At 33.1% G+C, this 20,273-nt stretch overlaps 1 protein-coding gene across 1 annotated transcript in view; it reads right to left on the minus strand.

Moving 5' to 3' along the window:
- The window catches only part of Prp18 (pre-mRNA processing factor 18), a 118,708-nt gene that overhangs the window by 29,437 nt on the left and 68,998 nt on the right, over positions 1–20,273 (minus strand). Inside the window, exon 6 of the mRNA XM_090415762.1 lies at positions 10,006–10,218. Within this exon, the coding sequence (XP_090271888.1) occupies positions 10,006–10,218 (213 nt within the window). The remainder of the gene's footprint in view (positions 1–10,005; positions 10,219–20,273) is intronic.

Here is a 20,273-nt window from a genome sequence, read left to right on the forward strand (position 1 = left end):
TTGCCAGAAACCCTTGATATGCTTTCTTCTTTTCCTCTGCTGCCTCTTTAACTTCTTGTGTCCACCATGGAGTTCTGATTTTTCTATCCTTGCAGACAATCTCACCATATGCATCTCTGGCTGAATCAATCAATGTTTTCTTCAGGGCTTGCCACTGAATCTCCAAGGTTTGGTTCCTGTTCTCAAATTCTTTCATTTTTTTCTTCAATAATGTTTGTATATTTTAGTCTGCAGTTCACATCTGAGAACTGCTCAACTTTTATTCACTTTAAAACTTTCTTACATGTTCTTTTCAATATGAAATTTAATTTTATCCTGTTCAAGACTAAATGGTGATCACTTCCAATTTCAAAGGCAGAGCAGAAATCCAAATTTTCTCTTTTCTCCAAATTTTCCCAAAATATTTTTGTATATCTGACAATCATTTTCTACTCTGCTATTTAGATCCCCAACAAGGACTAACTTTTCATTGTATTAGCTGTGTTCTCTAAAGCCTAAAAAAATTTCTCCACTTCTGCCTTAGTAAAAACTTCTGTGGGTACCATAGGCATAAATAAGTCTCATTGTCCAGTTCCCTATTCTGATATTTTGCCCACATCACTCTACTTGAGACTGCCTGCCATTCAAGAAGATTAGTCTCGTATATAGTGTTGAATAGTATGGCTAATCCTTCTTTTTCTTGATTACCATTGCATGAATATAACATTTTGTAATCATTGCTCAGAAAGATCTCACCAGTTTTTGTCTTTTTTGTATCAATCACCACTATTATGCCAATCTGGTACTTATCCAATTCCTCAGCTAGCTCCATTTCTTCACCATTCAGGCTTCTTATGTTGATAGTACCAATCTTGAGCTCTGGTGATGTTGAGTTTAGGATTTGTTCCAGTAGCTGATGTTTCACTGTTTGCCCTGGTTCCCTGGCGAAAACAACGGACACCTTGTTTAACTGGGTGACACCACAGCCAGCATGAAATTCTGTTATGCTGTTCCATCATTTTATACTGTGGTTTAAGCCAATAAGAATACAATTTGGTCAGTTAAATTCCAAATTGCCAGCTCACCCTCATTCGTTCAGTATCCAGGTAGATACCTAATAGGGTGCACCATGAGAAAGTGAGGATTGGACATTAGGTAAGAAGCCCTGGTCGGTTCTCCGCATTCCTTTAAAGGCTATGTGGAGGTCTCCTCTCAGTTATACAGCCTTCATCCTGAAGCACCCTCTATCTATCATCAACCAGTTTAATTATGATAGTGATCATAAGCTAGACAGCAAGAATAAAAATAAACATTAAGAGGAAGAGATAGAAATTGTTAATGAAAAAATCACACTAGAAGGTGAAGAAACAATAAACCATAAAGAAAATTTGAGGAAATAATGGAAGGAAAACGTATGATAACACTTATTTGATGGAATGGAGGATTAGCATCAACAATAATAAAAATTACTAAAAGTTTAAGAAAATCACTACCAGTGTGTGTACAGAAAACTGTGTTTTTGTAAATGTAAATGTGTACATTTACACATTTACATTTAAAAAAACACATTTTTTCTGTAAATTTCTGTAAATGTGTACAGAAAAACTTACTTTTAAGACACCTGATCTTAAAAAGACAATACAGAATTGGTGGAAATGCGAAAGTTAGAAAAGAAATTAAAAACATCGAAAATATAATTTAAGAACAATTCATAACCTAATAGAAAAAATTTTTCTGGAAATGATCAAACAAGGGTTTCATGGAAGGTAAAAATGAATTCCAAAATTGAAAAATAAGCAAGGAATAATGAAATATAATAGAGAAGAAATAATGAAAATATGTAGTAAAATTTTGTACAGACCTATAAGGAAACAGACAAAGATCCTTTACTATATCTAGATGAGACTGATACAGAACAACCTATTGTGATGGAAAAATTACGGAAAACTCTCACATTAGCAAATTATATCCATTACATTAATAGGATCATAAGACTTTTGCATAATGTACAACCATATGAACAAGCAGGACTTAGAGAAGTATTCTCTGCAATAAATCATATCCATACTATTAACCAAGTAATAGAAAGAAAGCAAATGAATATAATCTTCCTGCATATTTAGTGTTCACAGATTTTGAAAAAGCCTTAAAGTCTGTGTATCAATCAGAAATAATAAACAATTTAAAACAAGACATCCCAACAAAGTACATCAGATTATTAAAAATTGTATATCAAAACTCAGTAGCTAGTATTAAGCTGGAACATAAGGGAAAGGAATTTGGTACTGAGAGAGAAGTAAGGCAAAGAGATTCTATATTACCCAATTGTTTTCTGCTACATTAGTAGCAGAAACCAATTTTTAAACAAGTCTTTAAGAATGTTTCAAGGAAAAACTTCGGAAATAGCATCAACAAAAAAAAAATCTCAATCACTTATTTTTGGCAGATGACATTGTTCTTCTAGCAAAAAATAAAGAAGCTCAGGAAATGCTAAATGGCCTTGGTAGAGAAAGCAGGAAAAAAGAATCTAACTAAAATCAAATTGATGACAAATTCAGATCACATCGAACTAAAATTAACAGATAATCATATTGAAATTGTGGAACACTATTTACCTTGATCAATTAGTTACTTTTAAGGGGTAATAAGTAAAATTACAAAAGGAAACAAAGCATTTTTGCTGTATAAAGATTACCTGTTAGAAGATTTACCTATATGCAAAAAAAAAAAAAAAAAAAAACTCTTTAATATATGCATTATTCCAGTATTTACCAATGGAATTTGAATCCTTCTGTATACAAGAAACTGCACATTTGTTAAGTTAAAGCTATTGGACTGAAATGCTAAATTAAATTAATTATTACAATACAATCTATTTAACACAATTGAGAATAACAATTTCCCAAACTTTTGGGATAGTAAGGCAGTCATTACAATTAAGGTAAGGTTTGGTCTATGAAGTAGAGCTTCAGTACTTTCTTTGAATATCCTTTCATATCTATACATAGATCTGTATAAAAACTCTGTGCTTTCTAAATGGATCCTATGGTTTGCATTTCCAGTTCCATGGTCAACCAAGCCCAATTTCTAGTTTGATGAGCCAGATGCAGTTTTAATGTTCAGAAATACATTTGAAGACTGATCTTCCTGTTTGTCTCTAGTATGACAGATTGCATGAACATCACTGAGAGGTCGTCTTTTGGAGAGGGTAACAGATTATGAATTTGGTTAATGGGTTTAAAGGTAGAAATAAGTTGATATATTTTAATAATCTTTGCTACCCATTCAGAGTCTCTTTTGATGTAAGGCAACGAGCAGCAAAAATTATTAAAAGATAATAAATTATTACTACGTTCAAACCAATATGGCATAAATATCAGCTATAAGTAGACAAAGACAATGAAAATAGACAGAAACATTGAAAACATCAACTGAACCTATATGAATGGTGAACCTATAGAACAAGTAAAACATTTCAGCTATTTAGGCAAAATTTTAAATGAAGATGGTAAATTAAATATGTAAGTAGACAACAGAATTAATAAAGCTAGGATGGTAGGAAGTCAGCTGAATAAATTTATATGGAACAAGAAAGAAATTAGTCAAAACACTAAATCAGTTGTATACAAGACAGTGTGAAAACCAATTTTAACTTATAGATCTGGGAGCTGGGTTAGAAAAAAATATTCGATCAAAGACTGGAGACCACAGATATGAGGATATTAGAAAAGAACTTGCTATTATTAGAAATCAGGAATGTGTTAGCAGAGCTAACCTCAGATTGCATAGCCACTTGAAAAGAATGGAGGAGAAAAGATTATAAAACAAGCATTCTTTGCCAGGTTGGTAGGAAAAAAATCCAGAGTAAGACTAAGATGTAGGTGGATTGATATAGTAAAAAGTGCCTTAGAAGACACAAATATAAGATCTGATAATGTTATAGACTTGACAGATTTATTTGGAGAGAAATTGTCGACTGGAAATTAGTAATAATGTAACTTTTTTTTTTTATAAAGTACTATCATAATATCACGTACATCCCTTGATGATGCATATCAGGAATTTGAAGATGATGATATCTGGAAAAGTCATATGACAAGGTGCCAATAGAAAATCTGTTCAAAACACTACAGTTATATAGTATAAATGAGACATTATATCAAGCAATACTTAGTCTACATTTTACTTGTAAGTTAGCTGTTAGAACTGAAAGAGTTACAGAAAGGTGGTTTTATATTAAATCAGGTATATATTATCAGTATTATTCATAATCTATATGGATCAAATTATGAAGGAAAGTGGTAATAAACCTCATATCAAAATTAGAGATGTTTATCTTAGCTCTTGCCTTTATGTGCATAATGTTAAACTTCTAAACAAACCCTGCAAGATTCCCTGATTAAATTGAATAACTGGTTGTGATAAATTTGATATGAAAATCACCAATAAATAGACAATGAAAACAGGCAGAAATATTGAATTACCAGAGCTGTTTTTGTAGGAATTAATCTGAATAAATTTATATGGATTAACAGAGATATTATTCAAAAGACTAAATTAGCTACATACAAGGTAGTGTTAAAACCAATTTTAACATAGTAATCTGAGTACTGGGTTAGAAATAAAATGATCCATCAAAGACTGGAGACCACAGATATGAGAGTTCTGAGAAAGATTAGCAGAGTGAACAGATGGCATCAATGGTTGTATCTAATGAGCATATTAGGAAAGAAACTTGCCATTGTTAGCATTCAGGAATTTGTTAGCAGAACTAATCTCAAGTGGTATGGACACTTAAACAGAATGGAAGACAAAAGATTGGCAAAACAAGTATTGTTTGCAGGTAGCAGGAAAAAGACAAAGATCTAGGTGGACTGATGCAGTAAAAAATGCCTTACAAGGCAGAAATATAAGATCTGATAATATTGGAGTCTTCAGAAATAACAGATTAATCTGGAGGAAAATTGTCAATTGAACATAGTAATTATGCAAGTTTTTCATACGGTACTATCAGAATATCTTGCCCTCCCCCCCTCTGATTCGAAGTAATGACACTCTCCACTTATATTTGTGAAATGGTTCTTGAACTTCAACTTCCTATTTACTAAAACTCCAAGATCCCTAGCCTGGTCTGTTTCTTCTCACATAATCCTGAAAATAAAATATCCTATCGGATATCTCATTACACCAAAGTGCATACTGTTACATTTACTAACAGTGACACAGCCATTTTCACATGTTCACAATCCAGCAAATTATGCAAATCATTCTGTTTGCATGTCAACTACATTCCTGATTACCCTGCCTATCTTTGCATCTTCAGTAATATCCCTTGCTTAACGTGGGATTTGATTAACAAAGCGAAATTAATTGCAACAATCCCTTTATATATGCAGCAAGAGAATTAACACGCCTTTAAATTTACAATGCAAAAACATGCAAGCCTCGAGGAGTGTTTCCTGGCTGAGAGAAAGAAAGTCGTGAGCATGATGACGATGATAACAGACCTGGTCATCCAAATTCTCTTAAGTATCTATGTGAGAATGTGAAAGTTTTATTTTTTCCCACCAAATATGCCCATGTCCATTGCTACAACCCATGGACATGGGCGTCATTGCAACTTTTAAAGCCTATTTTCTTAAAAAGACATTCTCAAAGGCAGTAGAAATAACAATGGGAGAAAGTGCGATTGAGCTCCAAGAATTTTGGAAAAATTTTAACATTAAACACACACAAAAATATTCATGACTTGTGGGAGCAAGTGTCTTCTAGTTGCATGAAAGCTGTTTGGAAAAATCTTTTCCCAGAATGTGCTAATGACTTAGGTGGTTTTCAAAATCCTGTGAACAACATGGTTGAAGAAATCGTTGCAATTAGTGAAGACCTTGGTTTTGATGGTGTTGATGCAGAAGATGTTAAAGAATTATTGGATTCAAATTCAAAAGATTTCAGTGACAACGATCTTCTTGAAATTGAAGAACAACATGCATATGAAGACAATGAACAAATGGAATGTGAAGATAAGATTCCAAAGGAGATAACAATCAAAGAACTGGATGGAATATTTCACATTTTAGAGATGCTTAAGAAGCAAGTCATTATCAAAGAATCTTTGTTTGCCGAAGTCTAGAGAGTCATTTTGCTTATTATCGTAGAATTTATGCTGACAAGAAAAAAACTAAAACTGTTCAAAAGACTCTTTTTTTTTTATAAAAAATTGCAGTAACTAATGAAGGTACATGGATTTACTAAATATTTACTTTGCATTCATTTTTTATCTAAGAGAATCTAAACGAATTATTAATAAATCGATCATGGACGAATTGTAATTTTTACCATTGATTATTATATTTGGTTAACGTGATTTTAATATACTCGGTAACATCGAGGGATTGATTAATCATGTTAATCAAGTGATACCTTGATTAACGTGATTGATTTAACTGTAGTTGATGTCTCCAGTTAAATCTTTCCCAATGTCATTAATTTAATAACTGAATAACAATGCACTATGTACTGGTCCTTGGAATACACCACTTTGATATTTGTCAGTTAACTATACTCTTATCCAAGCTAGTATTTTATAATCCAATTCCATATCCTCCCACTTATGCAAAACAGCTTTCCATGCTAAATTATAATGCTCAAAATATCGTAGAGGATATTGACATGCAGAAATAAAGAGGTTATGGTTCCATTGTATAAGACCTTAATCAGCTCTCATATGGATTATTTTCACAAATTTGGTCTCCTGGTTTTAATTGTGAAGAGGATACATTAGAATGGGTCAAGAAGATCAACTAAGCTGGTAACTGGTTTTTAGTGGGGTCATATGAAGATAGGTTTAGGGAATGCTAGGGATTGTTACCAGGTTAATGTAGAAGAAATTCTTCACAGAATAAAAGAAGAGATAGATCAACAGGCCATCCCTGGGTGTAAACAAGAGTGTGTGGAGCCGGTTCTTTTCGTGGAGAATGGTTGGCAAGTATAATACTATTATTGCCTGATGGTGTGGTGAATGCAGACACATTGAGTAAGTTTAGAGCACAATTTGATAAGCTATGTGAGTGTGTGTGACTATGTGTACCTTCCTCAATGAGATTCCTTATTTGTAATCCATAATACAGAGTGATTATAAAGTCGTGCAACCAAAAGTTTGAAATTCTACCAGTTGTTTCCAAATCGCTATGGATTGGTTGACACAATAACCAATCACAGCCACTAGGTGAGCTCACCCAGTCACGCCTTCTCAGAGGTTTAAAAATACTAGAATGCTAAGAATTTGACCGCTGCACCCTCTTTACATCTTTTCAAAAGGTGTATGCATTTCGAAAGCACACCTGGGTTATTAAACACGAATGTGATATTTCTTTTCATTGATCTGTTCTATGTCTGCTCTTTAAAAACATAAAAGTTTTAGCAAAGTCCAAAAGTATCATGATGTATCCACTTCCCCCTTGTGTACTCAACTGTCACATGTGAGAATTTACTCAAAACATGACTTTTTTTCCATGTTGTTCACTGCAATACATGGGCACATTTCTGTATGCAATCTCTTATTATTTGACTTATCCAAAATCTTCACCATCACTCCAGATACTGATAAGTCAATAGTTAGATAGTCTTTGTACCACCCTTATGCAATGGAATTATCCTCCCTGTGCTGTGCCTCAAATTATACAGCTCTTGAAACAGCTAGTTCAACTGAACGCTTGTTTAGCATCTATGCTGATATACCATCAGTCCTTAATGCCGTATTCATATTAAATTTAATTACTCCTCTTCATACACTTTCCTACAGGTATAAGAGGTAGCACTGAGCACAATGTTACATCGATTGCTGGCTTTTAGAAAAATGGGCGTGCTTTAGTTGAAAAATCTCTCCTGCACCTGCCATCCACACTGACAAGAGGTATTTTTTCACATTCAAAATAATAGAATTCTTTTGGGTTGTCTTTAGCTTTCGGTACAATTATTGCATTCTTCTAGTCTGTGCCTTATAATTTTCGTAATTGATATCACCCTAATACGCATTAACATTCCTTCCACAACATCTTTTTTCTTAAAAATCTCTTGCTTAATACAACTGCACACCCATTTCACTCCCACTCTATTTATTTTTTGTACCTTAGAGACACATTCCAATATTCCATCTCTATGTATTTTTTAAATACTTTTTTATACACTAAAATATCCTTCCCATCCAGCTACCAATCTCATAGGATAGAACCTAGCAGTCTCATTAGTTAGGCATAATTTCCTGCTTTGAAGTCTAGTAAGTAACCTTTTATAAATGGAATATCCATACACTAAGCACTTCCCAGGTTAGTATAGCATGATCACTGTCACCAACTGGAGGCAAAAACAGTGAAACCACTGTGACACCATAATCACATATAATACTCTTTAACCTCAAGTTCCTTCTGTCACATGCCACTTAAAAAAGTTGTCCTGTAACAGCTCAATCAATTTGGCTTCATTCTTTTAATCAGATTTTACTGCTATTCAATCAATGCTTGAATAATTAAAATTACCCATAATGATTAATCATTTAGTACCCACTAGATTCATTTGCCAATGTATTTCATCATTACTAACAGCTGATCCACTAGTTTTGTAGCAATGCCCCACCATGAATTTGATTTTGTTAGACTCCACTTTGCACCATATAGCTTCATACACTACTAAATGGAAATAGCTTCAAACTGACTGCTACATGGAAATCTGTTACTGATGAACTCAAATCATCTGATATCATTAGCATCACATTCCCTCCTCTCCTATTTTGTTTGCCATTTCTAAAAATACTGCACTTTACACTTGATACCAGTTAGTATGGCATGATCTGCTAATGAGAGCTAGGTAATGCCAATAATCTGAAGTCACAACATATTCAATCTCTTCTTTTCTTATACTCCCTATGTTCCTTATAACAAAATGCAGCTCTTATAAGTTTTTGATGATCATTTGCAGAAAAAGAGTGTAAGGAAAATTTTGGGTAGAACAAGTGGGGTTGTAGCCAAATAGGAGCTGTCAGGATCATATCATGATGGGTTCACTTTATAACAAATAGTTGACCAGTCATGGGAATATAACAAGGATGATAAACGTCATAAAGTAAGAGGAAATTTTATCACAAAACTAAGAGTTGCTAGATTAGGATATTTTATTAATTTTAGCTCCAGAGAGTACCACATCTGTTAATGCATGTGCTTTCTAATTTCTGTTCTGTTTTTCAAGAGAAAAACTCAAGTTCCTTAAGAAAAACCTTGCCATGTCCATATGAGATAGGCAACTCATCTTCATTTAAAAAGCTTTATATGTGTTTCTTTGGAGAAAGAATTCACAACCTGAAATCCATACAAGGGAATCACCACTACTGACTGGGTTATAGAGGTACTGAACAATTAATTTTTCAGTGCCTTTATAACATAACCAAGTGAAGACTTGAGTAGTAATATTAATAATAAATAGTAGTGGCCAATTAAATAAACTGGCATAGAACAAGAAATCTAAAAAACATAAACCATTACTATCCATGGTATAAACAGAGAGAGAGAGAAATCCTAAGAACAACCAAAATAACAATATAATACAATACAATACATTTCTTCAACCTCCTTCCATAGAATACCAAAGTCCTAGTCTCTGGACCCTCTCCAATGTTTCCACATCACACTGAAAACCAAGTGACCAGATTTGAGCACAATAATCCGAGTGTGGTTATAGTGGCACAACCACCTCATTATAACTACTTCTTATCATAACAGCCATGATTACAATATTTGAAACACTTGCAATATGCACTCTAAACTTTGGTCTACTGTCAACCACCACTCCCAGATCTTGAATTTCATCCACTTCTACAGTACAGCAGCATCAATATCTTCATTTTATTAAAAAATATATATATTGCACATTTTATTTATCCTGAGTGAAACCAATAAAAGAAAAGATTTATAATAACCCAGTTATCATTAACTAATACAATTACATTAATTAATATTGAATTGTGATGCTTTTTACCTTTACATAATCCCTTGCAAGCACATATTTTACAATATACACAAGGTGCTCTAAAATGTCTTCAGGTACAGTCTTATTTTTCAACCTCTTGAAAAGTGGGGTGATATATGCCTGGGTTTGAGTGTATGTGGCTGAAGCCAGTTTCCCTTTCATGGAAATTTTTTCACTTTCAGGTCGAGAATTAAGCCTTTTACCCCAAAGCTGCAGCAAAAACTATTGAGATTAAAAAAAAAATGTTTTTTTTTGAGATTCTAATTACAAAAGTACTGCCTAACATACAATACATGTTGTTACACATCTATTATACTTCTAAAATAAATAATATTTGAAATGATCATTTTTATTTTTGTTGGCTATAGTAATCAGTGCCAAGTAAAAATATTTTGTGTCACAGTTATAAAACGCTATATACAAATGACAATATATGAATATCTTTAATAATAAAAGTTCATATATAAAAACAACAACAACAAAAAAAAGTACCTCTATGATCAGAATTTCTACTTTTTTTGGCATGTATAAACCACCATTCTGATTCAAATTAGCTTGTTATGACAGGACCTTAGAACTCCCCTTGAATAATTATTCATGCCCCAAACAAATTCTATGAAATACAGCTGACCCTTGAGCAACACGGGTCCACTAATATGGTGATTTTTTTCAATAAATATACCAAAATATAAATATACTGGAAAATGTTTTGGAGATTTGCGACAATTTGAAAAAACTCACAGCTGAACTGCTTAGCCTAGAAATATTTAAAAAAGAGATATGTCATGAATGCATAAACTATATGTAGATACTAGTCTATTTTATCATTTACTACCATAAAATTCATACAAAATACCCAAATCTATTATAGAAAGGTAAAATTTATCAACACTTACAGACAGCACCATTTACAGTTGAGAGAAATGTAAACAAACATAAAGATGTAGTATTAAATCATAACTGCATAAAATTACCTCTTATTGATTAAAATGAAATTTAATTAAATAATTAGCATACAATAAAAATTTTATAATGATTCATTCATTAGTGTATAGGCTAGGCTATTGTGAAGCAATTGTATAGATTAACTAGGCGATCATAAAGTAATCATACTGCTGCTTCTTCATTATCAATGCACGAATTGTTATACCTATAAATAAATATGAATTTCTTTTTCACATTATCTTTTCATTTTGATGTCTAGTGTTAGTAATACATATAACATCTACAGTGTTTTGCATCCTATAAGAGAATACTGATGCAGGTACTGATAGACAGAAGATTCATTTTGTAAACAGACGATGTAAACTTACAGTATCGACAAATACAGAACAGTACAGTAAATGTATTTTCTCTTCCTTATGACTTTCTTAATATCATTTTGTTTTCTCTAGCTTATTTTATTGTAAGAATACAGTATATAATACATATAACACAAAACTATGTGTTAATCAACTGTTTATATTAATGGTAAGGCTTCTGGTCATTAGAAGTTCAGTTTTTTGGGGGGTCAAAAGTTATACGCGGATTTTTGACTGCACAGCAGGAGGGGGGGTCAGCAGTCCTAACCCCATGCACTGTTCAAGGTTTAGCTGTAACTTCATGTTGACTTTCCTAAGGTTCTGATGCTCAGTGCATGCTGCTGAGTAAATCCAGGTGTGGGATTCCCTACAATACAGTTTGGTGCTCACTAATCCTCTTCTCAAAGGAACAAGTAGTATGCATAAATGCAAGAAGTAACAATCACAGCAGACCTGATGCACAAAAAGTAAAGAATGGGGAAGTAGCCTATCCTTGGTGGTGAGGGAAAAAAAACTTCAAAGTTTATGAAAAATGTTTGCTGTAGTGAAAGGAAGCTGAAGTTTAATCAAAATCCAAAAAACGTACATGGAAATGGGAAATACATAAAATCAGAATACTTCTCTCAATGGAGACAAGATAAGGAGATCTGTAATTGTCAATAATTTCATAGACGGATTTGTTTAATCAAGGTGATTAAACATACACCTGCTGTAAAGCTGTATCAGGTGCAAGACTGCTCAGCAGTATTTTCATCCCTACCAGAAGCTCAACATAAAGCTTCTGGTAGGGATGATGCACTGTGCATCTACTAATGAAGAGAAGTTTATGTTGTTAACAGAGTTGACAAGAGTGATTGCACAAGTTGGGATGAGATGAATGTCTAAGAAAGGTAATATAGAATTTAATAAAAAAAATAATCAAAACCAGATTATGAATAACCAAGTGGCAAAAACATATAGCAGACTGAAAGTTATAGGCGAAGTAGTTCTAGATATCCTGATGAGTTCTAGATGTCTGATGGAGGAGAAAGAGGACACCTCTTAATAACACCTATGATCTGTTTGTAGATTGCATTCTTTCAGCTGACTTAACTGAAGCATATAACAAAGTCAAATAAGTCAAAGATTTCTTGGGATAATAGATGTGATGTGTCAGGCAAGGAGCTGATGGTAAACAAAGAAGTGATATCAAGGCTTACAATCAAATCAATGGTTGTAGAACAATATCCTTAAATCTGGTAAGAATGAAATTTTAAATGAAGCCTCATATTTAGGCCTATATGAGTTATAAGTCCATAAGTTTTTAATGATATTCTTATCTCAGTCAGATGAATGAGAGTTCTTAGTGCAAGATTTTAGACAAGAATGACAGTGAGATTAAGCATGAAGATAATGATCAGTATGCTTTCCTTTCAAAAAAGTTTAAACTGAAATCTAATATTTATTAATCAAAGAATGAGAATATTCAAAAATGATTATCTCTATCATCATCATCATGTTAATAGTTTTATTTTTAATTGATTCTGACATTGATGACATCTGTTCACTTTCTTAATTTTTCTCAGAACTCTTACATCTGTGGTCCCCAGTCTTTGACCAACAATTTTGTTTTTTAGCTAACTCTCAGACTGATAAGTTAAAATTGTTTTGAACACTGTCTTGTATACAGCTAGTTTAGTAGCTAATTTCTCTCTTATTCCATATAAGTTTATTCAACTGGCTTCTCAGCATACCAGCTTTGCTTATTTCCATATTTAATTTGCATCTTCACTAAAAATTATGCCTAAACAGAAATATTTTATTTTATCTGTTCTATAGGTTCTTCACTGAGGATGTAATTGAAGTTTTCTGTGTTTCCTGCCTATTTTCCCAGTTTAGTCTTTTTAATGCTAAATGTCATGCCAAATTACAGGTGTTTAATTTCAAGAATCCTGGAGAATGTGGTATTTCATCACCTGATAAAGCAAGGTTTGAATGAACCTGATATTATAATCAGATACTATGTTGACAAATACTTTTGTCAACATAGTATCTTGAGTGCATTATATACACTATGTTGACAAAAGTATTTGGATATCTTATGTGGCATGTAACTTTCAGATCCTACCACATGCAAATATTCAGGAAGGGTATGAATAAGTCTGGTAATAAGGAATGTGCTGCATGCTTCGCACCGTACTTGATGTCAAGATGCCACATTCAGGTCAGGTGAACTGACAGACTTCCAACTTAGAACAGTAGCTGGGTGCTACATCAGTGGTCTTTCTGTTTTTGACCTTGCTATCCATCTCAGTATACCAAAACCCACTGTTGCTTATGTTGTTCGTAAATGGAAAGATGATGGTGCTATCTCAGCAGGAAAGCACCTTGGGAGGCCACCGACCTCACTGATTATTGATGAACTCGATCTCAGAACATTCAAACATTCTCAGTGGTGGACCTTGCAGTCAACCTGGAAAATGTTGCAGGGACATCTGCTAGCAATAGAATTGTCTGCAGAGAGTTGCATGCCTTAGGTTACCATGGCAGAGCTGCTACAAACAAGTCACACATTCCCCCCCCCCCAACACTAAATGATGTTTGGACTGGTTTCTTTCACATCATTCCCAGACTGTAGATGATTGGAAAAGGATTCTGGAGCAATAAATGACACTTCTAAATGTTTCACTTTGATGGTAGTTTTTGGATCTGGAGATTACCAGAGTTCCAATTGTCAAGTTTGGTAGAGGCTCAGTAATGGTATTGGTGTTTCAGTTAGATGGGGACCTGGTCCACTGGTGAACATACCCAAAATCATGATGTCTGATAGCTAACTGGACATCCCTGACAACTTCATGTTTCTGATGCTGTGAAAGTATTTTGGCAGTGACCTTTGCATATTTCAGCAGAACAATGCTCTGTGCCATACTGCACTGTGTCCAAGATTGGTTTTCACAAAACAACAATGAAGTGTTGAACTGGCCAGCTGAGAGTATAGACTTCAATCAATGAAGTCTGGACTCTCAGCTGAACATCTTTGGGGTGAATCAGAATGCTGAATTTGCTCCATACCACATCAGACGTCATCAGTATCAGCAATACAAGCAAATAATAGCTTTGTGCAAGGAATGGAAGAATATTCCTGTTGTGATGTATCAGAAATCAGTTGAAAGCATACCCTAAAACGTGGTTGCTGTCATTCTGGAAAGATGATACTAGAAATGTAATTAAAATTATTATTTTTTTTTTACTGCAACCAGGTGTCCAAATACTTGCCAACAGAGTGTATATATATATATATACATACATACATAAGATAAATAAGAGTGAAGATCGAGTGCATCCTTATCTTATATCTTATTTTACATCAAACTATTTTTAAATTCCTTTAATTCTAACTGCTAACTTATAACTCAAATGCAAACTAGTACTGCACTGTATAATGTTTTATTTACTCCATATAAATGTGCATTCTAAACAGTTTTTCTCTTGGCCATATGTTTTTTACAAAATTGACAGAACTTAAATATTGATCCTTGTTAAATTCCCACTTAAATATAAATAAGAGTGCATCCTTATCTTACATCTTATTTTACATCAAACTATTTTTAAATTCCTTTAATTCTAACTGCTAACTTATAACTCAAATACAAACTAGTACTGCACTGTATAATGTTTTATTTATTCCATATAAATGTACATTCTAAACAGTTTTTCTCTTGGCCATATGCTTTTTCCAAAATTGACAGAACTTAAATATAGATCCTTGTTAAATTCCCACAATTTCTCAACTATTTGTTGTAAAAAGAAAACTGATCTTGACTTCTGTTTTTGCATGAACCAGCTTGTTCTCCAGGTTTCCCTTTACATTTTTTCTTTGTCTCATCTGCGTATGCTTACATAAATCTTACTTGGAACACTTAGCGGAGATGCAAAATTTTTATACATCCATACATAAGCATTTCTGGAGGAATAAAAATTTTGCAGTGGCTACACTTCATAATTCAAAAGGCTGGTCAGAATGTCGAATACCAGATGATTGCAGAAAAGCTCAAACAGCTCCCATATATAAAAATAGAATAGGGATGAATGTAGGAGTTACAAATGAATTTCTCTGCTAAGTGTTCCAATTAAGATTTGAAGAGATGTTAAGAAAAATTGTGACTAAGAGAAGGACAAACTAGGTTCAGGCTAAATAGAGGTTGTCAGGATCAGATTTTCACTTTATGAAAAATAATTTTTTTAATTACTTAAGTTTAGAAAAAAATAAAAAATAAATATGTAAGAAAGTTTTAAAAAAGAATTAAAGTTGAACAACTTTTACTGGGAAATTGTAGACAAATCCATACCAATATTATTAAAAAAAAAAAAGCTTGAAAACATGAACCAAACCTTACATTGCAGTGACATACTCTGAAGAAAGAAAACACCGATTCAAAAGACAGGGCTCCAGAAATACAACATAAATCTACTAGCCACAAAAATGTTTTATTTACCCAAGGCACCAGTCTACTCTATATAAATGTTGTTATAGGTGATGATTTAAAAAACAAAACGTTATGAAGAAAAATAATAAAATTCATGAAAACAATGATGAGAACGTAGGTAGTAATTGCTGTGGAGCCAGCTGATGACATACTTTGACTTATCTTTCTGAGATAATTTATTTTTAAATAGAGTATTAAAAAGCCTTTTCATTATGCAAAATGTTCAAGTACTTAATTATTGAGCTAATTTACATTGTGAGCTCTGAAAATAAGCTTACAACAACTATATTACAATTACAAAGCTACTTAAAGGTATTCTAAGAATAAGATACATAGATGCACTACAGTATTTAATCAGATTGTGCTGATTTTAATTTGTTTATATATAGTTTTTTGTAAGAAAGTTTTAAAGCGAATAAAAGTTGAGCAGCTCTCAGATGTGAACTGTAGACTAAAATACACAAACATTATTCAAGAAAAAATGAAAGAGTTTGAGAACAGGAATCAAACCTTGGAGAGTCAGTGGCAAATCCTGAAGAAAACATTGATTGATTCAGCCAGAGAGGCACGTGGTGAAGTTGTCTGCAAGGATAGAAAAATCAGAACCCCAAGGTGGACACAAGAAGTTAAAGAGACAGTAAAGGAAAAGAAGAAAGCATATCAAAAGTTCCTGGCAAATAAGTCAGTCTGTGTTCTTAGAGAATACAGAGACAAATGCAAGAAAGCTAAACACTGTGTAAAACTAGCTAAACAAAACTCATGGGAAGACTTTGATAAGAACATAGAAAATAAATATCAAGAAAGTGGCAAAATATTCTAGAGGCTGTTGAAGAAGCTCAGAAATGGAGGAAAGAATGCTGTAAAGAAATTAGAGATGATAAAGGTGACATGAAAATTGGAGAAAAAGATATCCTTGATATAGGGAGTAATTACTTCAAAAAATTGCTAACTGAAACAAGCAGTGATGACAGCACAGTAGTAAAAAACACTCAACAGACATGCAATCAGGAATACATATCTATACTTGAAGTAGAAAAAGCCATCAAAAGCCTGAAATGTGGAAAGGCAGTAGGAGCAGATGATATTCAACCAGAAATGCTCAAGTATGAAGGTATAAAAATCTTACAGTGGCAGCCCTGCATAGTTCAGAAGGCCTGGAGGGATGGGGGACAAATTCCAAATGACTGGAGCAGAGCTCTCATAGTACCCATATATAAAAAGGAAAATAAAACTGAATGTAAGAAGGATTGTGGAAGGGAAACTTGGTGAAGAACAAGCTGGATTCAGGTCAAATAGAGGCTGTCAGGATCAAATTTTCATGTTATGACAAATAGTTGAGAAATCGTGGGGAATATAACAAAGATCTGTATTTAAGTTTTGTAGATCTGGAAAAGGTATATGACAAGTGCCAAGAGAGAAGCTGTTCAAAGTGCTACAGTTGTATGGTGTGTTAATGGAGCATTATATCAAGCAATACTTTGCTTTATTTCAGTTGTAAGTCAGCAGTTAGAATTGAAGGAAGTACAGGAAGATGATTTTATGTTAAATCTGGTATCAGACAAGGATGTACATTACCCCCTCTGTTATTTATTATCCATATGGATCATATTATGAAGGAAAGTGGTATTAAACCTGATATCAAAATTGGAGATGTTAATCTCAGCTCCTTACTCTATGCAGATGATGTTATACTTCTAAATAAATCTGCTAGAAACCTGCAAGATTCCCTGACTAAATTGAATAACTTTTGTAATAGATTTGGTAACAAGACAAAGACAATGAAAATGGGCAGAAGCATTAAAAATATCAACTGCATCGTGAATGGAGAACCTATAGAACAAGTAAAACATTTCAGCTACTTAGGCACGATTTTTGTGAAGATGGTAAATTAAATATGGAAATAGACAACAGAATCAACAAAGCTGGTATGGTAGGAAGTCACAATGATTAGGGAAGAATATTAAGTTCTTTCCTAATATCCTCATTTTTAATATGACATTGCCACTGATGCCATCTGTTCACTCCTCTAATCTTTCTCAGGACTCTCTTATCACGGTCTCTAGTCTTTGGAATAAGTGAGAAATTAGTCAAAATACTAAATTAGCTGTAATACAAGACAGTGTTAAAACCGATTTTAACTTATGAATCTGAGAGCTGGGTTAGAAATAAAACACTTGACCAAAGACTAGAGACCATGATAAGAGAGTCCTGAGAAAGATTAGAGGAGTGAACAGATGGCATCAGTGGCAATGTCATATTAAAAAGGAGGATATTAGGAAAGAACTTAATATTGTTAGCAGAACTAATCTCAGGTGGTATGGTCACTTAAACCAAATGGGAGAGGAAAGATTAGCAAAATAAGTGTTCTTTACCAGGAAAAAGACCCAGAGGAAGACCAAGATATAGGTGGATTGATAGAGTAAAAAAAAATTGCCTTAGAAGATTAAATATAAGATCTGATAATGTTGAAGTCTTGACAGGCAACAGATTGATTTGGAGGAAAATTGTAGATAGGAAGTTAGTAATGATGTAAGTTTTTCATGCAGTACTATCACATCCTGTACATATCAGGAATTTGATGATGATGATAGTTTTTTTGTTTACCAGTTTCTTTTAATAATGAAATTATATTGTAAGAAAAGAACAGTTTATTTATTTATTTTTTTAAATACTAGATTGTCTATTATATATGTTGGGCATATTGTATATATGTGTAAATGTAATATTGAACTGAATGAATATATTGATCTTCTTCTTCCTATCTAGGTTTTTAGGCGAAGTGGCCTGTTCTGGACTCAGTATTTTCTTGGTCGTCTCCTATTCCCTGTTCCTCTAGACTTATATGTTAAGATCTTTTTTTGGTAATCTTTCTCTCTGCATTCTTGCTATATAGTCTAGCCAGTTTTTCCTATATTTAATCACTGAGTCTGTTATGGAATTAATTTTAAGATTTTTAAGTATTTCACTATTTCTTTTTTTTTTTATCTAATAGGGTTAGTTTTTCTGTTTTTCTAAGGAATTTCATTTCTGCTGCCTGAATTCTCTGTATATGCATGTATTGATTTTATTATAAAAATTTATTTATATTAAATGTATTCATAATATGAAAAACCTACTTGTTTTGTTTAAAGTGTGCAAGATTTCAAGTAAAGCACCACAGCGATAACATGTAATGGCAGCTCATTTTGATCACTTCGTGACAAACAAACGCTAAAAGTATGAATAGTGGAGCATATGTGAAGCAAGAAAACCACTGTGATACTTTTGTCAGAGAAATTAGGGGAATTTTTGGAACTCGATAGCTGATATTTATGAAGTCTAGCATGGAAAGAACAATATTTAAAAGTTATCAGTTGCTATAACATGAGTATCATTCAAAATATTAACACAAGAATGAGTTAAACAGCATGAGTCATACTGTCATATGTCTCAGTCGCAGCGGCTGAGCAAGCAGGAGACAACAATATTAAAATTCCAAGAAACCAGATCAGGTACTGTTTTGTAATTTAAAAAAAAAAAAAAAAAGTTAAAAATAATATTAATAAAGATTATGAACAGTTTATGGCTATTACTTTCATAATCTTTATTATTTTAGCCCCCCCCACACACACACACAGGGGATACAAAAATAACTGAGATCTGAACTTGGTGCATGTGTGTTTTCTAGGGTGATGCCACTAAACATTGTGAGTGTGCAGTTTTCTGCACCAGTCTGCAAATGGTATCATCCTGTGTGAAATAGTTCATTGTTCCAGCTGCTTTTTTTGTTAGTGCATATAAGCAAGTTTGATAATTTTGTGATGGCTGACCACAAGGAACACAGAGAGAGAGAGTGTGTGAAATTTTGTTTTCTTTTGGATAAAATGCAGCTGAAACTACTGTTTATGCTTTGGCAAATCTTTAAGGACAATGTTTTAGGTAAAATGCCAGTCTATGAGTGGTTTTCCCATTTCAAAAATGGGGACATGTCAGTTGAAGACCAACTATGATAAAAAAAAAACTTGCTACTAAAAATATGTTTTTTTGCAACTAAAATATAACAAAAGTGTTTTTGTGATTCTTTAAAAGGAAGCTCTTAAGGGATTCAGATGCAGAAATTTTATTTTCAGAGAGTTGAAATAAAACTTCCTTAATAAATTTGATCATAGGGCTCCTATGATCAAATAACTTTGCAGTGAATGAGATTATGTTTTAAAATCCAAAAGCATAAATTATATGAAGAATACTTTCAGGTGACCAGCATGGCTAGGAAGGCAAAATCAGATTATGAGAAGAATCTAGCTCAGCAGACCAAAGGAAATCCCAAAGAGTTCTTTTGCTATGTGGCAAGTAAGAGGAAGAATGACTATGCAAGATTAACCTTAATGAGTGATGATGGTCATGAGGAGACAGAAGCAGATAAAAAAGTTGAATTACTAAGTGACCACTATGCAAGGGTATATCATCCCAGTGACGTTACTGCTTTAACCTATGTGACAAACACTAATGTGGGAACAGAGGTGGATGAATT

The sequence above is a fragment of the Typopeltis vanoorti genome, chromosome 1, assembly GCF_054136105.1.
Source record: "Typopeltis vanoorti isolate ZY-2024b chromosome 1, IOZ_Tvanoo_1.0, whole genome shotgun sequence".
NCBI classification, from domain to species: Eukaryota; Metazoa; Arthropoda; class Arachnida; order Uropygi; family Thelyphonidae; genus Typopeltis; species Typopeltis vanoorti.